The sequence below is a fragment of the Phoxinus phoxinus genome (genome assembly GCF_949152265.1).
Source record: "Phoxinus phoxinus genome assembly, chromosome: 21".
Lineage (NCBI taxonomy): Eukaryota > Metazoa > Chordata > Actinopteri > Cypriniformes > Leuciscidae > Phoxinus > Phoxinus phoxinus.
Genome location: NC_136896.1, coordinates 24,250,728 through 24,268,808, shown reverse-complemented (window position 1 = coordinate 24,268,808; position 18,081 = coordinate 24,250,728). Strand labels below are relative to the sequence as shown.

The 18,081-nt window shown below is 39.4% G+C and overlaps 1 protein-coding gene across 1 annotated transcript; it reads right to left on the bottom strand.

The window, feature by feature from the left end:
• Positions 1–2,605: 2,605 nt before the first annotated feature.
• On the bottom strand, positions 2,606–13,868 carry rundc3ab (RUN domain containing 3Ab). The gene is made up of 12 exons (XM_079595947.1): positions 13,643–13,868; positions 13,338–13,460; positions 9,579–9,694; positions 9,348–9,475; positions 8,730–8,815; positions 8,441–8,530; positions 8,118–8,198; positions 6,332–6,494; positions 6,079–6,236; positions 5,109–5,228; positions 4,862–4,956; positions 2,606–3,869 (listed from the first exon to the last, which is right to left on the bottom strand). The coding sequence occupies exons 1-12, from the start codon at positions 13,648–13,650 to the stop codon at positions 3,727–3,729; spliced, it is 1,311 nt and encodes a 436-aa protein (XP_079452073.1). The 5' UTR covers positions 13,651–13,868; the 3' UTR covers positions 2,606–3,726.
• Positions 13,869–18,081: the final 4,213 nt, after the last annotated feature.

The following is an 18,081-nucleotide window of genomic DNA, read 5'->3' as shown; positions in this document are numbered from 1 at the left end:
GAATTAGAGAAAATGCCATCCCTTGATTGGCCAGCCGAGGACCAGGAAGTGCACAGGAAAAGTAAACTGGATGAGTACTTTCTCTTTGGTAGAGCACAACCTCAGCATCGAACCCTTCCATTTTTTCCGGATCTCCACACTGAGGTGTCGAGATACTGATTAAAACCGTACTCAGCTTGTGGTTACTCTCCTGCTTTGTCCAAATATTGCATGGGTATGTCCTGCTTTGTCCAACTATTGCATGGGTATGTCCTGCTTTGTCCAACTATTGCATGGGTATGGGGCAATGCAAAGGTTAAGGAGACGTTAGCTATTTATCTCTCCCCTGAATCGGCATTGTCTCTGAAGGCTCCGACGCTATTTACCAAGCCATGTGGGGTTACATCTGCGTTGGTGGGCATTGCAAAGCCTATGCTGCTGCAGGTAAGTCTGGCTCTTTGCAGCACTAAGCAGATGACCCGCTCCCTCGACCATTCGATGACTGCCATGGCTGTCACATAGAGGCACCTTTGGCTCAACCTATTGGGCAATAAAGAAAAGGATAAAGCTTTTCATTTGGACACCCAAATGGCTCCCTCTGGTCTCTTCTGTGACGCCGTTAATATCGTTGTTGAGAGGTTTCAGGACGCAAAGAAGCAGTTGGTGACATTCTCATTCTCAGTTTATTCACTGCCCGTGGCTGTTTCCCAACCTCAGCCTGGACGGAGTACATAGCAAAAAGAGAGCGTTGCTGCTTAAGCTCCCTTTCAGAGAGTCGTGAGGTCGAGACAACGGTCTCAGCCGCAGTCTTCCAGGGAGAGGGCAGATCTGAGGACTGTTATTTCCGCTTGGAAGGCTGCTGGCAAAAAGTCCTGATGTCAAGGGCAAGGCACACAGAGCTTTGAGGGCAGGTCCTCCCGAGGGGGATAAGTCCATAGCACTCCACAGTGTGCCCAATTCCTTTCAATGCTTTCAGGAAATTGGTCTGGTAACCCCGCCACATCCAATGTTTTGAGGTGCAGTCAATAATACAGCCATCATTATAGCAGCTGCGTCCAACGTCTTTCCTTTGTGCCTTGTGTACTGTACACGAGACCACTGGCAAAGGCCAAGGGGTTTTCCCCAAAGGGCAAGCCATTTCGCATAATCAGGGTTACACGCAGATGCTTACGTACCCTTGTGATGTGAAAGAGACCTTGGTCCTTGGCCCAAGGTACAGTGTTGGGGCCATTATTTCATCGCAAAACGCTAACGACAGATACTTCCCTCACGTTCCGGGGTGCAGTCCTAGATGGCCGCTCGTCTCGGGCCATCTTTTGTGGCACATAAATTGCCTGTATTTCTGGCTTTGAAAAACTTCCACCAAGATCTCAGTGGCTACCATGTTCTTGTCAGATCAGACAACACGTCGGTAGTTGCATACATAAATCACCCGGGCAGTCTACGTTCACGCCCTCTTTCCAAATCCGTTCGCGCCAGATCCTGTTTTGGCCCCAGGGCAAGCTGATCTTGGTGAGAGCAGTCTATATCCCTGGTAACTGAAACAGGGAGCAGACATCCTGTTGTCCAGGAAGGTCTCTCTATAGCACCATTCGAGCCCCAGGAGTCAGCTTTTGAGAAATGTATGACCCTTCAAGGTGTTTTTTCTCTTAGTTATTGTAAAAAGAGTAGAATATGCAACCTGTCAGTTGCCTCCTCCTGCCTGGCTTTTGCACCTGATGAAATCAAAACTATTCTTCATCCTTGGCTTGATTATGTCCCAAAGACCTTCCTCAGTGGCACGTTCTGTGGTTCTCTGCCTTTTCACCTGCGGAACAGGAGAGGCTTAATTTTTTAGGCCCTGTTTGGGCTCTCTTTATTAGAGCTTAGGCCACAGCTTAGGCCAGTGGCGTAAAACTGAGCAGCTGTTTGTTTGTTTCGGTGCACACAGCAGGGGTTCTGTGACTTCCAAGCCATGCATCTCAAATGACTGCACTTCTTTTTCATGCAGGCATCCTTTCAGTATGGCGTTGTGCATGTTAAAGTTCCCATTGCGTCAATATTCCAATGCAGTGTTGAGTTCCCCCGAAAGGGAATGTCTCACGATTATAACCTGGTTCCCTGCGTAGAGAATGAGACGCTGCGTCTCATTCCCATACATCCTGCATGCTTCAGTGTCTTATTTCAGCCAATCAGAAGCTAATGATGTCTAATGCAGCTTTTTCATGTCATATGACTGCCATCTGCCAATAAAATTGACTTTATTTCACACATACTTCAGAGATAAGTTACGTGGAAGCATTCCCAGTCAACATCCTTACACAGTGTCTCGTTCCCTACTCAGGCGTGTTTTTCCTTTGTGAAATAATAATTAATGTATCACAGAGTTAAATTAACCAGTTTCTCTTATTGTTCCACTCATTAGTCTTTACACCCACAAACCAAATACAGCACACCTAGAAACACTAAAAATGGCACTGAAGTTGGTTTTTCATGTTTGTTTGAGGAAACAAAACTCTAAGATTTTTTTATGCATTTGAATTAAGCATTTGTCAAGTTATAAAAACATCCATTCAGAGAGTGGCTGTCAAGTGGGACAAAAGAGAAAAACAATAAAGACAGAGTGAACAACTATGACTCAACGGAAAACATTAGGACAAAAAAGGCAGTTTTATTGCGATTTTAAGTGACAAACAGCATAGTTTCCAATGGCTTTTTAAACAACGAAATGTGCAATGAATGGGGAAAAAAAAGAATTTATTTAATTCTAATTGAAGGTGAACAGCCGTCTAACACAACACACACACATTCTCAAACAAATACTTTCAATTACACTGACAATGTAGGAGGGAAATCTAGCTTATCAGTTTTTTGCCAATGCAATTAAAATTGATGCAGCTAATATACCAAAAATGACAGTGATCCACACATTACAGACTTGTTGTAATGATGTAACAACAGATGACAAATAGATGTCAAACATACAGTACAATACAACAGTATGCAGATACGTACAGTATATACTGGTCCAATTGTTCATGTCACTCACCGTCAGTCATTCAGCAATAGTTCACTGCCATCATGTGCAGGATGCTCAAACTTATTTCAAGAGGCAAGAAAAGAGGAATAAGGCAGCTATTCCGGAAATGTCTTTCATTTTATTACCACTTTAACAGTAGACTGTAAAGTTAGATATACACATCATCTTGTTATCAGTTTGTGCATGTTATTTGGCAGACAAGTGATGTTTAGATGGCTGAAATGTGAGAATTAAACAAAATTGACGATAATGTCAAAATACTACTTTGTAACTAATATGCTTTCTTTCGCACACCATTCATGGTTAATTTCTGACTGTAAGTGTCCATTTGTTTGTAAGTGTTTTGTAAGTGTATGTTCCCGTAGGAGATTTTAAAGGGCAACAGAATGTGGGAAAGCTGTGTTGGCCTCTCGTAGTGACAATTCAGGCAGGTCTCAAGTCAGTCCGTGCATAGTCCACAGTTTGCCTTCACTGATTACCACAACAAGTCAGGAGAAAGACCTGAACAGCAAAGACATTCAGAGATACCCACATTTGAACATTTCTGACAAGAAAAATCTGTGAGAAAACATCTCACCATAACATTCAAGGGGAAACAGGATGATACTTCTGTGAGAATTAGGGTAACATGGTTTACTCAGGCTGTATCCGAGCCATTATATCTTTGGATGTCTTAGCTGACAGTGCAGATTCTCTCTGCTTGTGACATTGGTCTCATTTGCTGGTCCCTAGCTGGGGGTTAGAGCAGGACTGGGCTCTGCACTGATGTTCACCAGGCACTCTGTTGACCTCAGGCTTGGCAGGGACTTACAGCTGGGTAAAGACGACATAGAACCACACAAACCTAACATGGATGGAGTGTAGTCTTTTTCTGAAATAAAAATGGAGGAAATATAGATTATTGTTGAACACCAATATTAGCATTTACTGTTGGAAAATCCTAAACTGACAAGCTTATAGGGATAGTTCAACCAAAAATGAAATTGCTGCCATCATTTAATCTCCCTCATGTCATTCCAAACATGTATGACCTCCTTTCTTTTGGATGAAAAAATTCCCGGAACGATGTATTCATTATTTTTTTGTGCTAACATTTTCAGAACATTATTAAAGACCAGATAACACACATTTTATTAATTTATTGGAAGAACATTTGGACATAACTTTGAGAGAAACTTGCCAGAACATTAGGGGAGTCCTGAGAATCCCTGTTAGCTTGGTTGTTAAAAACATGATCTGTATTAAGTTCACATAATTCTGTATATACTAACAAGAAACTATATGTAACCACAGGTCGAGTTCTGTAATTACTACACAAGATTGCCTTACTGTTTGCGAATGTTTGTTGAAACGTTGGTTTCGGTAAACACTGAATCGTTGAACAATGTTAGTAACAACAGAACTTGCGACCACAGTTGGCTAACAATGTTTTTGGGAAACGCACCTCAGATCAGTCAGTCTCCTCCTAAGTGGGTAGTTCCTGGCAGAATAAGCTCTAAAGAGGACCACACCTCGTGCTGATAGTCAAAAGTCTAGCAACCATGCTCCAAAAACCTGCTTATCCATCTTAGAGCTAGTAGCTTAGCTGAACAACCATGACAACCAGCTTGGACAAGACAGCAAGGTCAAAACAAAGCCACCACCTTAAAGTCACCATGAAATCAATTGGACAATTCTTATTGTTTAAGAGTTGCAGTATTTATATTGCAGTGTTTATCTATTTTTATCCATGAGCAATCTGCGCATCATTGTTGTTGTTGTTTTTATTCATGTGCCCTCTTAACCTTTAATCAAAATTACTTCCTATTGAAGATACTATTGCAACTTCATGCCAACTTTAAGCAGGTGGGTTTTAAGGTGTACCTGCTGTGCACCAGGCTTTTCCATTTTGTTTCCTTTCCGTCCTCTGAGAATCTGTGGTTAGGTTGATATGTGGCTCCGGGCTGGGGAAACTACCCCTAAAGGCAACAACAGACCCACAGCATAAGTGTATCTGCTGTTAAATCTTTGTCAGCATTCTAGATAATTTTAAGCAACACAAACTCATGTTGGTTAATGACTGGGTTTTTGAGTAAGCTGCTACAATGTATGAAAGAGAGCCTCTTATCACCTGTGGTACAATTTCCTGTCCTCCTGGTTGTTGTATTTGTGAAGTGATGGCCACTGGTTAACAAGAGGGATTGACAAATCCTTAGAAAGAGGATGTGATTCACCTGGAATCAGACTTGTCCTGCAATACAGTTAAAGACAAAAACATATTATGGACTTAGTGAGTAAACAATTTGATGTGCGTGTCACTGATTCTTGAGATACTGTACGTCCCACTGTTTTTTGTTTTGTTTTTTGTTTTCACCAGACATTCATTTTTACAATAGCAACATTTCCACTTTGAAATGAATCAGAGATAATCACTAAAATGTTTTAAATGCAAAACGTGCCATTTCATTTTATTGCAATTATTACTTTAAATCATCTCCTCAGATCATGATTGAATACATCATATAGATAAACATATACAATAAACTTGATATTATAATATGTGTCTTAAAAATAGATCTTTAAAATATACATTTTATAAAATTTTACAACTGATTTTAGTTGACATGATCAGTTATTTATATATTAAAAAAACAATTGTAGTCATATTTCATGACACAATCATGATGTCAACACTGTCACGCAAATAGTAAAGAATTTTTTTGGTATTGTTAGATAATTCACCAAATTTTAAGTAGCTAGAAATACAAGAAAAACTAAATGGCAACATACGTGATGTGCCAAAATACGGTTATTTTCAAAATAATAAATGAAGCTGAAAATGTGTCTGAAACCATTCTGTATCGTAAATTCATTCATTCATCATTATGAATGCAAGATGTGTCAATGTTTATACATATTTATTTAGACGATTTATGTATCTGACAGTGTTGATTAATATTAAATTATTGATAAAGAAAACGAAAGAAGCAGAATGTTTGACAAAGACAGGTGAATAGCTCTGAACCAATTGATCCAAAATAATTCCATAAACATCCCATGTCTTCAAAATCAGAGGTGTGTGTACTGTATGTTGCTCTCACAGTTGTTCCTGCAGCTCTAGTATGATGTTCTCCAGTTCTCTCTTCTCTTTCTGACTCTGTAGTTGCAGTTCTTCTAGTCCAGCTGTTAGTTTCTTATTCTCCATCTCCACATTCTTCAGCTGAGATTCCCGCAGCCTCACCAGCTCCTCAAGGTACCCCTAAACACAAATAACACACACACTTTAGCACATAAAACATTCATTTTAAGTGATACTCACCCACTATAGGAAATCATGTACTGTGTGTGTTTAACCTTTTGCGCATTGACGATCTTGAATCTCTGCTCCATTTTGCGGCACTTGTTCCTCCAGCTTTCCTCATCGGTGACCAGAGGGACGTAAGGATGATCAACGCTGTCATCACTGTTACTGCTGTCCACGCTCTGACCGTCCTCATCGTCACTAAGATAATCATAACTGAACAAAATACAACATCTCATTGCCATGACAACAGACCAGTGGCACTAAAGGCCGTTCACACCAAGGATGATAACAATAAAGATATAGTTTTAAACTCATTCTAAATGTCCAACATAACTATAATGCCACAGAGAAATTATATCGTTTGAATCACTTTCACAACGATATTTTTCCAGCTGATGAGCAATAAAAACATTGGCAGCCAACCAGAATGACTATATGTGACTGTACATTGTCATAATTACTCTGATTAATATATTAAGCCTAAATGTGGCTATAGTGAAATTGTCAACACCAACCAATAATTGTGGCTACCCGCCTGATTAACATAAATTCAGAAATGAATTCAAAGATATTTTTTAATGAAAAGGTAAGGTTTAAGACTCATGATTCATCAGTTTGAATCAGTTCGACAAATGACTTGCTAAATCTGTCCAAACAGTCACTGAATTCACATCTGACTGAACTTTCCAAAATCAGCCTTATCAAAGAATTACACGTTTTCTGTTTTCATAATATTTTGGGCAAATTTTAAGGTAATATTGTATATAATTTAATTTTACTTCAATATTTTTTTGTGTATCTCTTATGATGAAATATCATTATTAGTTCATTGTGATCAGACATATTATAATGCAGTATTATTAACAACAGAAAATATTTCAGAATAAACGTTTAGCGGGAGTGAGCTACTTTCGGTTTCCAGTGAAGGAACCAGAGCATTGTGGGCAGTGGCTAAATACTGCAAAGAATCGTAAACAGGAAGAGAACAACGTGATGGAAAATCTGAAAAACCTCCACGTTTGTAGTATCCATTTCAAACTGGATGGCATCTCCCAAACAGAGGAGAAAAGAAAACGTCTGCCCAACCCCCCGAAGCAAAACGCTGTCGTTATGTTAATGTAATTTAAAGCAACAATAAAAAAAACTTTGCAATGTGGCACAGAGCTTAAAGTGCATTTATTCAGCAACCACAACCGCAAACAATATATGGTAGTCGAGATTCATGTTTGGATTTATTACAGTATTTTACTGAGAAAGGGTGTGTTCACACTTGTAGTTCTGTATGCTTTGTTCGTTTGGTCCGGACCAAAAAACAGAAACAATCATTTATCAGCCATGGTCCGCTTAGCGTTCAGATTGCAATTTTTAGCACCGAACCTAAAGATAACGAACTTAAAGGCAAAGGAATATGTTCACAAACTGATTGGTCGGCTTTTATGATGCATTGTCTATTTTCAATCTTCCCGAACATCCAAAACAAAACTGTATGCTGGGATAAATCCGCTCGTTGTGTATCCGTAGCATATATATGATGGCATTTTGACCAACTGAGAACATGCCATGTGTGAACACACCCTTAGTCACAGCAAATACCACAAGAGTCCTCATGAAAGAACACAGATGCAATGAAAGCTTGTGGAGGCTTGTTACCAGTGCAAAGACCAGCAGGCCAATATCGCTGACGTGACGATTATGCTTAATTTATCGAGAGAAGCAAGCAGAAATCGTTTAAAATATGATTGTGCAGCCGGGTAATATAAATAAAATCTAAACATATCTCCCACATTATTTTCTGCATGAAACTGAGTTGTACTGTAGAATATAAACGTTCTTCACCTTTGTGTGAATTTGAGATAAGGAGTGTAGTCAATAACAGCCTCAGACTTCCCATCCAAAGCCTCCCCCTTCAAACAGAAACTGACAACAAACACAGATCAACAAAGATTATATAACATTGATTTCACTGCATAACATTCTAGCACAGTTACAGAACCAGCATTAAAGTATTGTACGCTTTACATTGACGTGGTTGCTGCCTATGTAAAGCTTTCCAAATCAGTTACTTACAGTATGAGGTTCTATTTCAGTTGGAATGCTGAGATTTTTTGTGTGTTTTGTATTCCTCAGTTTATTACCCCTTCCAATATCCATCCTCTTACCTGAAGTCAATCGCTCCGAGTCCAATGAGCATTCCAGTCAGAACAGTTGCTTCTTCTCGCAACATTATGGCACCTTCATCGTAGAACCTCCTGCAGACAAACACACACATGCAATACATAAACACACACATCACATTAAAGATGCACTATTTTCTTCATTCAATAGTTTAATGTTCTTAATGGCTGTCTAAATTGTTATGTTAAAACTGGATATATGTATTGAATTGATGCCTGGGTGTGGATCATATTGGTGGTATGATTAATATTGAGTTTTCTCTTTAAGTCTGACCTTGTGGTGCGACTATCTCGCAAAGCTGTGGCGATGTATTCAGACAGACGTTTCTCCATTAGTGCAACCCGTAGCCATGCTCTGCCCTAGAGGCACGGATGAATCACAAATCACTGCAAGCTTCATCATAGAAACCATATCAAACATGCATATGCTGCAGAAACATTAATGAACACCTTTCAAATAAGTTGAGTCTATTAAGTGTTTATGAGTATAAAACATATCAAGTCAAATAATTTTTCCCCCTGTACTCTTGTGTGGGAGTATTCATAACAGTTTTCCAAAGTTTTATTAACACTCATGTCATTCCAAACCTGTATGACTTTCCTTCTTCTGTGGAACATAAAAAAAATATTTTGAAGAATATTGGTAACCAGTTGGTAAACAGTTTTGGTTACACTTGACTTTCATTGTATGGACAAATTTCTTTTATGTTCCACAAAAGAAAGAAGGTAATACAGATTTGGAATGACGTGAGGAGGAGTAAAGGATGACACATTTTCATTTTTCATCTATCACTTTAAAGTAAGATCCTAGGTATTTCTATCTTACCATTACTGTGGCACAAAAAAGTACCAGGTATTTACTTATCCTACAATAACTATTTTGCATGCCCACCTTTGCTCGTGAGGAGTTGATGTTCTCCATGTTCTCAATGCTGCTTATGCAGTTATTGGGAACTTTACTGCAGGCCAGACGGATGAAGTCCCAGAAACTGCGCTGACCATCAAACCAACTGCCAGAGCCTGCAAGAGACATGCTTCCATTCACATCACTTAAATATATCCTTAATGTTCTTATTAGGTTAAAAAAGTAAGTGTGCTAGTGATTTCGTATGCACTGTCTTGCCTTTAAAGCGGTGGCTGAGGATGTGTTCCAGAATAGCAGCAAAGTTAATGAACTCCTCAGATGAGTCATCAATAGGCTCTGCTGTGTACTTCTCTAACAGTGTCTTTACAGAAAACCTGCCATACAAAAACAAACAATACAATGTACTTGTTACGCGGGGTTGCTGGCAGGCAGACGAGAAAGACGAATATAATCCAATACAGGTTTATTAAACAAAAAGATCCAAGAGATAGGCGAATGGGAAGCAACACACACACTTCATATAGACGATAACCAACAAGGACTGAACAGAACAGTGAGTATAAATACACTTGGGTAAATGAGGGAACTAAACAGGCACAGGTGGAGGAAGATCAACTAATCAGGGACTAACGAGAACAGGTGAAGACATGACAGAACATACTCTTGACCTAACGCCCCCCTCGGAAAAGGCACGTGCTCACGCCGTGACAACAAAGTCTCAGGGAAAAGGGGGCGGAGGCTTCGATGGAGGGCGTTGAGATGATGGACAGGGGCCAGGAGGAATCGGAGGGAAACACCATGGTGGGAGCAGTCCAGTGATGCCGAATATAATGACAAACATTTATGATAAACTAAAACATACTTTAATGTCTTTTCTATTGAAGCTTGTTTATAATTATTTAAATATGTGTAATTACACATTCGTAATGATAAAGTTGCGATTTGCAGCCGTTCCCGAAATGTCTGCCTGTTCCGTATCGACCAAGTGAATTGTTCCTAGATCTATCTGTCCTGTATCGGCCAAGGAGGCCATCCATGAGAAGTCTGTCCATTCAGCGTTGGTCAAGGAGGCCATTCCTGAGAAATTTGTGTGCACAGCCTGCACTGCCCAGTCCTTCAGCCCTGTCCTCACTGTCTCACTCCAGCAGTCCTTCGTCTCCTTCTACTCTGCCTGATCTAAGGATCATGGATCCGCCTTGGACTGCTTGTTCTCCAGCTCAGCCCTGGATTGTAGACCAGTTTGATCCGCCTAGAACCTAGGTCCCCGTCACTCCACCTCGGCCAGTCGACAAGTCCCTATGGCTCCACCGGGATTCCTCATCCTTCCGGCTGTGCCTTGGTCATTCCGCGCTCTGCCTTTGCCACAGACTTCCGGGTCTTCAGCTACGCTTTGTCCCTTCACCCCTTGGGCTCTGTGGGGCTCCGCCTTCCCTTTTGCTCCACCTCAGTCCTCGGGCGCACTGGCTCGGCCTCAATCATCCAGCACCCTGGCTTCGCCTCGGCAGATCCTCCCCGCAGCTAAGACCTTCAGTGTAGCCCGGACTCTTCTGATTCTCGGCTTTGCCTGGGTCTCCATCACCATCGACCTCGTCTCAGTCGTTCGCCCCCCTGGTCCTGTCTGCATAGTCTCCACCATGGCTCCTCCCTCCCTCGACTCTGCCGTGGGCTTTCGTCCTGGGATTACGGCTGCGGATTCCACCCAGGCTCCTCTTCCCATTAACTCCTCCCTGGTTTCTGCCTCCATCGTCTCCTCCCTGGACCCTCCTGCTGGTTGCTCTTACCTGGCTCTTATGTTTGTCCCGTGAGACTGTTTGATTCTATGCATTAAAAACCTGTTGTGAGAAGCAATGGTGAGGTAATAGCCAATGATGATATGATGAGTAATTAGTTTCTACTTCTTTATAAACAAGATGTTTTTTTTGTTTTTTACTCTGATTAAATTTTTTCCCCCTTTGTTTAGCGCGGGAGTGCTGGAGTCCAAGCATCTGAGGTGACTTCCTAAAATAATTGTATTGAATTAATGATATTGTTTGTAATCTGATTCAGTAATTTTTAGTGAGAAGATATACTGTAGCCTTTTACATTACATTTTCATTTAATGCTTAAAATTAAAATGATAGTCATACATGGAGTAATGAGTTATTCCTGTCAATGCCAAAAACAGCAGTGAAATCACCATCAATTGTTCTGATCACAACAATGCCTCTTTCAGTACAGCCCTCCACAGCAGTACAAAAGGCAGAGTATGGCCTGACAGCCAGAGACTGGAAGGAAAAACCTTGGTCGCACTTTTTATTAGGTGTCTTAACTATGTATTAACGTCAAAAACGTAATTGTTAGGTACACTGTACTTATAGTGTTCATGTTGTAATGCAAAACATGCAAATTTTGGGTTTGCTAAACCTTTCAGTTCTTCAAAGAAAAAAATAGTTACACTTTATTTTACAGTATACGTGTACTCACAGTGTAGTTACCAAATAAGGTACTGGTAAGGTAACTACATGGGTTAAGGTTAGGTTTAGGGATAGGTTCAGGGATTAGTACTTAGTTATAACCCAGTTATTATAATTGGAACAGGACTGTAAAATAAACTGCTACTTAAAATTTTAATCACAATAACAATTGTTATGCACAATGTATTTATTATTTTCATGTATTGTATTAGAAAAATGCATTGCTTCGCTTCAGAAGGCCTTTATTAACTCCCTGGAGCTGTATGGATTACTTTTATGATGGATGGATGTGGCTTTTTGGGCTTCAAATCTCAGTTAAGCCTGTTCACACGGCAGGATAATTAGGCCGATTTTAGTCCCGATTCACTCCTTCCGACAATCTTAAGGATGCTCCGATTATCGTAAAATAATCTGATCAAATATTCCTGCCGTGTGTGGTGTGTTAAGACTGCTCTTGTCTGCTCGGAAGGACATCGGGACCCAGAAAGTCCGGTGGACCATGCTCGCGTTGTCTCCACTTCATTGACCATCGCCTTTTCTTGTTTTTCTTATGTTTTTTTCCGCTTAAAAACAAAGCACAAACTATGGCCACTGCATCCTCTTCGTCCGCCATGATTGTTTACTCTGAAGTCACTTTGATCTCGAGGGATTTTGCAAAATTTCCCGTCTGACCTGGGAATGCTCGGTAGTCAAATCGGTTCATGTGTGATGTGTTGATTTTGCCGTGTGGCTGCACACCACACATTGTATGACCAAATTGTTAGACCCGTGATTTTTTATCGGCGTGTGTGGGGTCTCTCAGGTTTGGAAAATCGGCCGACAATTTTTAAATCGTCCCGTGTGAACCAGCCTTAAGGCTACTGTTCACTCCCATTAAAGTTTGGGAGAGCCAGAATATATTTTTTATATAGGCTAACTCTGATTGTGTTTGGCTGAAAGAAGGAAGTCATATTCACCCAGGACTTGAGGGTGAGAAACTTATGGGATCATTTTTGGGTGAACTAACCCTTTAAGTGGGCCCAAAACGTTCAATTCTTCAATTCGATAAATCTGTACAGCACAGCAGATTCCCAGCAGCCCTGATGCCCTTGCGGGGGGAAGGTTGTCGTCATAGCGACGACATCATCCGGGGAACAGTCACATCGCGTGCAATGACCGGTTTGAAAAAAATAATGTTCGTTACCACAGACATTTGATAATATAACCATATAACCTGCCCTTACAATGAAATATATTCAGACAGACTCGTAAAATCATGTCTACAGAACTTAACTAAAGATATTTAGCGACCCAGACCTCCGTAAAGGCTGTCAGACCTCAACGTAGCCTATCTCCAATCTACAGATTTCTTTGGGTTGACGGTGAAACGTTCACCTTTGTTATCAGCAAGCCTCTCTATAAACCCGTTTCGCATTTAGTAAATTAATTAAGGGAACATATTCAGCAGAAAAAAATTAATTTGTTCGGATATCGCATCCCTGTTTATGACTCCGCGTAAGGCCATAAACATTGCAACATAGGATACTGTAGCTACATTCGTGACTTCTGAAGGTTTGTCACTCACCTACAGACCGTGATCAGGTTTTTTCTTTCCACGGCGATGCTTCTGGAGAAGCCTTTCTTGGACTGTGCACCCATAGCCATCGCGGACTGCATGAAACTCTGCTCCATCCCACTGGACCCCTCCCTTACGCCACAAACACACACACAACCGCATTCAGAGATGAGGCATATATACAGCCGAAGACAGTCGATATGAAAACGCCATTCTCCACTATTATAAAGTGCTGCTGAACAGAGGCTTTCTCCTTGGGCGCTGTTAAAGAGAGACACTGATGGCGCCCGTCTGCACCCCTCCTCTATACTGACCTCATCATGATCTCAGCATCCACCGGATCAGCAAAATCATTTTAAGGATGTTTCACATTTCTTTCAAATCCCTGAAGAAGCTCTTCATATTAAACAACAGTGAGGCTAAATTCATAAGACTAATTTAGTGGAAAGATTATTTTAAGAGGGTCGTTTAGTGCTGAAGGGATGCGCATGAAGGACGCACAGACCTTTCCACCGCCGCTGAGACGCAGTGAACTAATGCGACCGCTAGAGGGCTTCAGTCATAGAATAAGCGGGTCGGAAATCGGAATAAAGCATACTACCATGCTACTAGGTTGCCATCTGGCTAAATATAAAAATTAATTTCCGCCACATAAGAAAAACAAATAAATCATGCTTTGCTAAATTATAATCATGACATAAAAAAAAACATTAGATAAAAAAAATCTATATTATGAGATAAAAAGTAAAAAGCTTAATTATGCTGGTGGTTAAAGTCCCTATGAAATCAAAATGAAAAAGCCAAGCTTTTTGGCTTTTAGTATGAATATGTTAGCTTGAAGGTTATCTAGTTACCTTGTGTGCTCCATAACAATGACAATATTCGCATTTAGAAGATATAAGTGTTCAAAACTCTTTGCAAAATGATTTTGATGACATCACTCTGCACTTCAGCTTCTCATCAGATTTTCTGTCCAATCAAATGTTCTCTAGAATCTAAAGTGTCCCGCCCACTAAATAGACACTGAGGCTGTGGCTGAACTCGGTCACTTGTTCACAATTACTATTTTCTATATGGTGAGGCATGTGCAGATCATATGCGTGAGTCAGCGCATACTAGTAAACATATCGGACTCATTTAAATTGTGCACAGAATGCTATATTTTAAAGCGATATGGAGGAGATTAGGAGGAGAAACTCAGCATTATAGCTACACTAAAACAGCACTGAGGAGTAGAACATAAATTACACACTTTTCAAACTACACTTCGTCAGCACAATTGTGTTCACTGTTTTGCTTTAGTGACAGTTTCATATTAAATCTAAAAGAATCTATAGACTGCGGCTTTCAAATGCGGCTTTGCCGAGCTCAACGGCTCTAAGCTAAGCTGTGATATAAACAAAACGCTATTGGCCTTTCTTTTTTTTTTAAAGCGAGGAGCTGCTCGATATGTCCCACCCTGTCTTCCTGTGTCAGTGGAAATTACGTCAACACATTGAATAACACTGCGCATTTCAAGGCACCTCAGTGGCCTAAATGGAAGCATAATGGTGGTTATGTTCAAGTCAGAGTTTCAAATTTTTGTTCAAGTTGTTAATTTGTCAAGATTATCATAATGAAACATTTTTGTTGGTCACACAGAGCATATTTTCTGCAATAATCCGATAGCCAATGAAAAAAATCCTATTGTTTTTTGTCAAGGGTACAAGCAGGGTACAAGGGCAATTGTAACTTCCGGGTTGGCCAACAAAAGTACATCATCACTACAGCGCTCTATTTTAGAATAGTGTAACTAATACTGATCTGCATTCAGGTACGAAACATACAGAAGAAACCTAAACAAAGCAAAATAATAATACTATGAATGTTAAACCCAAATAACTACTTCTGAGTTAAAAGTGATGAAAATTAATCTTTAGTTTATTTATACTTGGGATTACAACTAGGCTAAATGTTTTCATTACATAAAGCTTGATGTGATTAACTTTACATCATTCACAGACTTGCTTTCCACTCACTGATCTCCCTGTAGCCTATAGAGATTAGATATAGGCTATATTCAGTTTTTTTCCCACCATATTTTCATATCCAACGTCAATACATCTAGAATTCAGAGTGTCCGACTTGTAAAAAGGACTTTGCTTGGTCATTCATGTGCTCGGAACACTTAATTGTGATCTTTCCAACATATGTTAGGTGTATATATACATATATAGGCTACTCGCGGCCCATGGTGTTGTGGGTGGTTGTCAGCGTGTTGTTTTATGGTTGCTGGAGGATTTTACTTTATAGGCTAGTTGCTAGAGTGCTGTGGGTGGTTGCTAGGTGGCTTACTGCCTCAAACCTATGGTGATTTATTTTTAGTGTCTGATTACAATTTTAATCTCTTTAAAACTCATGCCCACGTTTACAAAAAAAAAAAAAAAAAAATGATTGAGATGCAGTTACCAATATATCCACTAGAGGTCCTCTTGTCAACATCTTACGAATTGCTAAGACACTTGTTGTTGTTGCACTGTGTATTGTAAATATGAAATTGTGTCAGTAATTGTTCACTGAATATGCATTGCAGATTCATAATGCCAAAAGAATAACAGACAATACAGTTGACAAGTTTAAGATGGTTGCACATTTGTATGTGAGGCCGGCCGAGACTGTCTATGTCCTGGTTTGGACCTGAAGCTCAGCTGTGAAATTCCTGACAGCAATGAGAGGGCGTCTAGGGCAGGGCACTGAAATACTGTGAAATGAATAGAAATACTATGGGGGGAAGATCCATAGTACAAAGACAAAAGGTTTGTTTCAAATTAGGATTGAAACAATTGGTATGTCAAAGTGTTTGCTGTGCACATGCATCCTTTCACATCCATTTTTTAAACCTCACCAAACATTTTTAATCATAATCCATCTCCACTTACAATAATATCTCCACTTATATTTTGGAAATGATTTTGTCACTGATTGCATATAGTTAACATAAGCCTAACAAAAAAAATAAGTGATACTTCAAGTTCAAAGCCTTTTATTAAGGATATTTAAGTAAAGTTCAAGAATATTTAAAGTTTATGTTACAAGTATACTAATATTCTAGTTGTATACTTGTAAGTGTACTATTTCAATACTGCTTGGGTCTAAATTGGCCCATTTTTTAGTGTATGTATATATTAAGTATTTTAACTGTAACAGTATAAACTTATAGCCTACACTGGTTTACAACTTTTTTATTTATTTATACTGCAACTATACTATAATTGAACATACTGATAGTTCACTAGTTAAATACTTGCTGCAGTTTTATACTGCAGGTATATACTTTAAGCAATTTTCAACTTTGTTTACGTTTTATCATAAAAAAAACTGTTTAATGTAAATTAAGTTGAAATGACTAAAACATCCAAGTTCACTGTACTTAAAAAAATTACAGTACTTGTATCCTGGTGAAACTGTTTTTATTAAAATTATAATGTATTATAATTATAACATTAATAAAGTACAAATTCCAGTGACATAAAGTATTTAATAAATATTAATTTATTCATTCATTCCAGAGTTTGAAAGAGGAGTAGGACAATGTCTTGATCTTCCTCACTAATTCAATAAACTACAGCATTATGCAACCAAAATATCTAGCCAAAAGATTTATGTATTTGAATTGCATATAAAATGTTCATCCATTTGGATTATGCAGTTTTAACAAACAATCTAATAAACTTAATGTGATGCATATTTGTCAGTCATACTGTACATAAATGTAACAGATAAGATTTCTGCACTCAAAAAATTAATGGGATAGTTTATTATTAACTATTTGCGTCTATTTCATATTATTTAAAAGGGAACCTGTTATCCAAAATTCACTTTTACATTGTGTTCGAACATAAATGTGTGTCAGCACAACCACCTTATAATGGTAAAAAAAAAAACCCGGTCCTCTTTTTTTAATCCCCATTTAATCATAAGCAGTGTCTCAGAACAAGCCGTTTGCAGGTTTTAGCTTTTGTGATAAATGATTAGGCCCCACCCACTACGCTAACGAACTCTGCCCTATTAGCATAGACCCCGCCCTCAGTGAGCTGTACACAGTCCGCCATGTTTAGCTCCTCGCCAGAGCATTTAACAGCAGCATTCAAGTAAGAAATGTAGGCTATTCTTAGCTACCTTATTATTGCTCAATAAAGAGCAATGAGTGTTTTTCTGTTTTTCTTTTTGTTGTTTGATTCATATTAAAGCTACAATATGTAAGTATTTATAATGTAGTTTACACAGGTAAAGTTATTAAGTGGTTTTAAAACTATCTTTAAAACTTTTTAGGATTCAGTTCAAAGTTTTATTGTTTGTTTTTAAGGCACTTAATGGGCTGGCCCATCACTGACCTTGTACAGCCGTACTCAGTTCAAAGGTCACTGAGATCCTCAAACAAAGGGCTCCTGCTTGTGCCGCGCGCACGGCTCAAACAGAGGGGTGAGAGAGCTTTTGCAGTTGCTGCTCCACGTCTGTGGAACCAGCTCCCCCTGGATATTAGATCTGCCCCCTCCATTTCTGCCTTTAAATCCAGGCTAAAAACTCACTTATTCCATGGCCTTCCTTGTTCCCTAACCCTGTACTCCTGCTCATTCTCTGTATTTCTGTGTCCTGATATTGAAGTTTTTCTTTTTTTTTATTCTTAATTATGACTATTGATCATGTGTTTTTATTATTATTTGTCTTTTTAGTTAATCGATGTACAGGACTTTGGTCAGCTTTATGCTGTGTG